The sequence below is a fragment of the Polistes canadensis genome, unplaced genomic scaffold, assembly GCF_001313835.1.
Source record: "Polistes canadensis isolate GaletaPanama2010 unplaced genomic scaffold, ASM131383v1 scaffold_257, whole genome shotgun sequence".
NCBI classification, from domain to species: domain Eukaryota; kingdom Metazoa; phylum Arthropoda; class Insecta; order Hymenoptera; family Vespidae; genus Polistes; species Polistes canadensis.
Genome location: NW_014569804.1, coordinates 43060 through 48729, shown reverse-complemented (window position 1 = coordinate 48729; position 5670 = coordinate 43060). Strand labels below are relative to the sequence as shown.

At 31.0% G+C, this 5670-nt stretch overlaps 1 protein-coding gene across 3 annotated transcripts in view; it reads right to left on the bottom strand.

Moving 5' to 3' along the window:
* The window catches only part of LOC106790724 (nesprin-1), a 47755-nt gene extending 42725 nt beyond the window's left edge, over positions 1-5030 (bottom strand). For all 3 annotated transcript variants that reach the window (XM_014755830.1, XM_014755832.1, XM_014755833.1), the window contains exon 1: positions 3249-5030. In XM_014755830.1, coding sequence (XP_014611316.1) covers positions 3249-4083 — 835 coding nt within the window. In that variant the 5' untranslated portion in view covers positions 4084-5030. The remainder of the gene's footprint in view (positions 1-3248) is intronic.
* Positions 5031-5670: the final 640 nt, after the last annotated feature.

Below are 5670 nucleotides of genomic sequence, written 5' to 3'. Positions count from 1 at the left end.
TTTAGTATAAAAAATATTTACCAAAACTTTTCAAAGAAATTGCAAAGATGCACAATTTACTGCATTGCATTCTCTGACAATTTTTGAACCTTTGCAGATCGATTTATAACTCGACAAAATATTCTACGCGTAGACAGAAGAGTGTAATTATAGAGTGTAATATAAGTTTTATTAAAATCTATTCACTTTTTAGCTATAGTATTTTCTCGAAAAATGAATAATATGTCCAGTTATATCGTACATATATAACAGAGACACTCATACAAAAGCTTATCGATCGACCCAATTGGACCGTCAACTAACTGACAAACGACTTTTTTTTTTTTTTTTCTTTCAGACTGGAGCCAAACCTTAACATCGTTCATATACATACATATATATATATATATAATTCGTTAATAATAATTTATTCAAAGAGATAATAGCAACCATTCATTATGATTATTATTAAACTCATACGAAATCAAATCAAATCAAATCAAAAATACAAAAGAAAAGTAATTAATACATTTTCTTATTTTATCTGACTACTCTTACATTTATTTCAATAATTTCTTTCTTAAATGAAATTAAATAAAAAGAAGAAAAAATAAACGCGGGATGTAATATAAAAGACACGTGTAATTATAAAAGATAAAATTATATTTGTGAAAACGTACGCGTATATCGTTTGATACAAATCAAACAATTGCGTAATTTTTGTCATTTAATTTGTATTACTTTTATCTCTTTTTATAATTATGATGATTATGATGATGATGATGATGATGATGATGATGATGATCAACGAACACTTTACGAAATCTTTTCTCTTAAATAGATCTTTATTTTCTTATGTGTTAACCATGCAATGGTATTGGATGATGGAACACACATTTGGTAAAAGAAACATATTCGAGAAAAAGAGAGAGAAAGAGAAAGAGAGAGAGAGAGAGAGAGAGCATGATTCGACTAAGAAGATAGGAAAGGAGATAGCCTTGAACTGATGTTGCTCGCTTACGTCACCGTTTTAACCATTAGCGGCGTTACCACATATTGAAGGTGGTGGAGGAGGTGGTGAAGGAAAAGGGGGAGGAGGTTTATATAGTACGTCTGTCTGTCTGTCTGCCTGTTTGTTTGTTTGTTTGTCTATGTTTTCTTAAATTGACCCCATAGAGAAGAACACATAGGATTGAAATCGTAAAACAATAGAATACAAAATAATAACTTTTTTATACACGAACACGTGTATATTAATAATTTGACAACACTTTATTACACGTGTTTTATTATTTAACAACGTGCGAGATGATTGGTTAATTTGTTAAATTAAATTCGCACGATCTTTGATCGAGTTATATCTTTCGTTAAATGAAATTATTATTCTATATGTGTGTGTGATGGGGTTTAAATAAAATAAAATAAACAAAAATACTAGGTAAAAAGATGTGTGTATATGTTAATGTGAAAGATCGAAATTGGTAAATGTCAAGATATTTCACACGTGGCCATTTTTTGGTGTATGTTTTATATAATTATTTATTTAAATAAAAATAAAAATATATAAATATTCGATCTGTTTATTTGATATGTGTATTTGATATTTCATCATGTGAATTTTGATATTCTTTAATTTATGTTACCGTGGAAGACAGAAATTGGATAATGTCAACATTCACATGGTATATATATATGTGTGTGCGCGTATGTTTTACCTGTTTCGAAGGTTGGATTTATAAATTATGCATTGATGAATAACACAAAAAAAAACACGAAAGATGAGAATAAGTATGAATAAAGAATTACGTAAGGTTATTGTTACGCATGAAATCTGAGTAAAATCTCTTGTATAATATGTGTGTGTGCGTGCGTGCGTGTGTTTGTGATCATTCGATGATAATAATAAAATTTATTTAAAATATTAGAAGAATCAATTTTAATTTTAATTGTGTAAAGTTTTGTTAATTTCCATGCGTGGAACGTTGTTTTGATTTTTATTATTAAGAATCTATTTTTTTTTTATTGTTATATATATATAGCATAGTAATTAATAATTAATAAATATTTATTTGATTGTGAAAAATAAATACGAGAATTTTGATATACTTTATATGACGTAATTATATAATTACAATTAAATATTTGAACTCCTCTCATATATGATACGTAGAATCAATGACATATTATTCTACATCTATAAATAAACTATAAATAAACAATATCGTTTACGATCTATTACAAAATTACTTGATCATTAAAAACAAAGTAATTAAATTCACCAATTAAAAGAGAATAATAAATGACAACTCATCGATGAATAATGATCTTCAAAATAAATGAGAATACAATGTAAAACGTGCTTCATTAATTCCCAATAATAATAATAATAATAATAATAATAATACAAAACAAAAAACATTTTTAATTATCTACATTCTTACATTATCAAATTGTAATCAAATTTAACTTACTAAAAAGGTAAGAAATTTCTTTGATACGATCAAACCTTATCAAAGAAGATTATTCGTGATAAATAAAAATTGCGTACATTGTATGTAAGAGTGCACTGATAAATACTCATAAAATTGATAAATCCGAATATATATATATATATAATCAATGATTAAAAATATTAATCAATTTAAGAAGAATTTTTTTATATCATCCAATAAAAGTTTAATAACAACGTATCGGTAATAAAACCAAACGAATAATATCTTTACTTTGATACGACGGATCAACAAAAAAACAAGAAAAAAAAAATATACAACTAACGAAAATGGAAAGATATTTTTACGAATAAGGACTCGAACCTATTTACAAGTACATATATGTATATATATATATATATATATGTATGTATATATATATATATATATATATCACCATTTGCCAACCTTGTAATCAATGCGAGCTTGCACATTCTTACGAAACATTTTCTACGTTCAGTTGAAATAGATAGAACGTTCCCATGTTTGAAATGACAGAGAGAGAGTAAGCCAAAAAAAGAAGAAAGAAAGAAAAGAAGGATTGATTTGTCATTGGTAAATTAAATGAAAAAAAAAAAAAAAAAATTGTAAAAAGGATTCGTAAAAAATAAATCCTCCTACGTTAGAAAGATGATGATTCCTTGATATTACACCCACGTGTAAATAAATATATATGAGATACAAAGAAAGGAATATAAGAAGATAAAACATTTCTGTGCATGAAAGGTAAGTACAAAAAAAATAAGAAAAAGGAAAAAGGACGACGAATGAGAATGATACCTTTGATTTGTGCGATATGCGCATCGTATTGGTTCCTGGTACTACGTAGGTGTTCCATTTTGGCAGCTACATTCTGGAAACTCTGATTACGATATTCCGCGTACCAAACAGATGGTGGTTTATCATCGTCAGTTGTAAATTGTTGTTGAACAATATTGCTGCCCCTTCTTTGAAATACATTTTCTTCGGATGGAAATTTAGTAATGAACGATGAAGTTACCGAGCTCGATTTGCTACCACCACTACCATGACTTTGTGCACCATGGCTGTGACTTTGATAAGCCGAATCTTCTAGGGCGTGTTCCTCGCTCGGTGTCCTGCTCATTTCGGTTATTTCGATTGGATAATTACTAGTAATGGTAACATTATTCGAATCATTAATAATTCCACCATTACCACCACCACCACCACCACCACCACCACTCGATGTAACGATTTCTCTGCTACTTTTTTTAACCACGACCTTTTCGAATTTAACTATTTTAGCCCCGTTAAGATCGCATTCTTCTACGAGCCTTTCGAAACTTTCCTCGAATGAAGAATCACTGGCTCTAGATGATGGTCTATTAGATTGTTGATAAGTAGAACGAAATGTACGAGTACGTGAAGATGAGGAATCAATCTCATCCGTAGGTTCGTCTACTAGGCTCGTTGGTGAACCTCGACCAACACCACCAACACCACCACCATTACCATTACCACCAACACCGGTCCATACTTGTTCGAAAAAGTTCACCCTATCTCTGAGTCTACCGCCACGTGGTGTTCTAGGACTATCCTGACGACTACCAGGATTACTACCATCCTCCCTAGTTGGTGTTGATCGTTGCGACATTATTATTATTATTATTATTATTCAATTATGATTAAACCAACATTATCCCATTGGAAACTTGACTTCTAGTTCTAACGATAGTACACACCGGTGGTTCTTACGGATTTGTATTCTTCATTATAATTCTAATTGAAACCTCACTTAAGTTCGAGTTATTTCAACAGGAAGGCTCCCCGATAATCGAATCGGTAGACACCTGTCTTTTCTGTTCTTTTTTTTTTTTTTGGTTGTTTTTCAATGGTGTACCACACCCCACGCACTAATACGTAGACAAGAATAACAGAGACAGACAGATAGTACGAGTAGTAACAGCAGACAAAGAAAATATTCTCTTCACGGCCGGTTGACACCGCACCCTCTCGACACAACCTCCTCCTCCTTCTCCTCCTCCTTCTCCTCCTCTTCTTCCTCCTCCTCGTTCAGTTGTCCGCATCGATAGAGGGACAGCTGCTGTTAATGCTGTTGATGTTACTGTTACTGTTTAGTTCATATTAACTTTTAACTGTTAAATGTTAGACTATGTTCACATCAAACCCGGCTACATTTTCCTCACTTAATAATGGTGTCTCTGTTTCTCTATCTATCTATCTATCTCTTTCTATCTTTTTGGTACAATTGTATATACCTCTATACACACGTATATTAGTCCGGCTTTTATGTACTCTCTGGAGATGGCACGTAACCTATGTAAATGTCGCGCGTGCGTGTCTGAGTTTATGGAATGTATGTTGAATATATTATATATATATATATGTGTATATATGTTAGTATATATATATATATATAAAGGAACGTGCAGTTTATGCCCGCGCACGACGAACGTCGGTTCGATACTGGAGGCCACTCGTTCGTCGAACGATGTTAGGCTCCTTGAATCCCACCGTTTGCGTTCTCCGTTACTACCACTACTATAAAACACAACTACTAAGAAAATGACGACAACGACGACGATGGTAAATAATTGCAGTTGCAACAATAATTATTAAGATTAATTAAGAAGAAGCCAAAATAATCAAGAAAAATTATCAGGTGGACATATATTAAATGTAACTTATTGTTAAATGATTAGGATTAACTTAGTTATTCAGTATTATTCAGTAATAATGTAAACGACGACAGCGTCGGCGTCGGAACCGGCATTTCCCCTTCCTCCACCCACACCCACCCAACCCCCTTTACGTTTCCTGCATGAAACCTTCCCGATCAATCCTTTTATCCTTACGCTTTCTTGCCCCTTCTCTCTATTTCTCTTTTTCTCTTTTTCTTTTTATTATCAGATTTATATTACTTTTTGTATTATTTTTTTCTTCTTTAGTTTTAATTAAACCGAATTAGATTGTGATGATCATTTTATATTGTTAATATTTCTAAAGTAAGTTTGACAAAAATAATTCGTTATGCAGTTTTGATGCAATAATATGCACGAATTTTTGGTTCATCTTAATGTTAGTCTCTTATGTAATTAAAAAGTCTAACTATTTTTTATTTATGTTAACTACTTTGTTCTTTTTTCTTTCTTTCTAGTATCAGCCATACTTTTTGTTTTATTTTTCTTCTTTAATTTCGATTAAATCGAATTAGATTGAT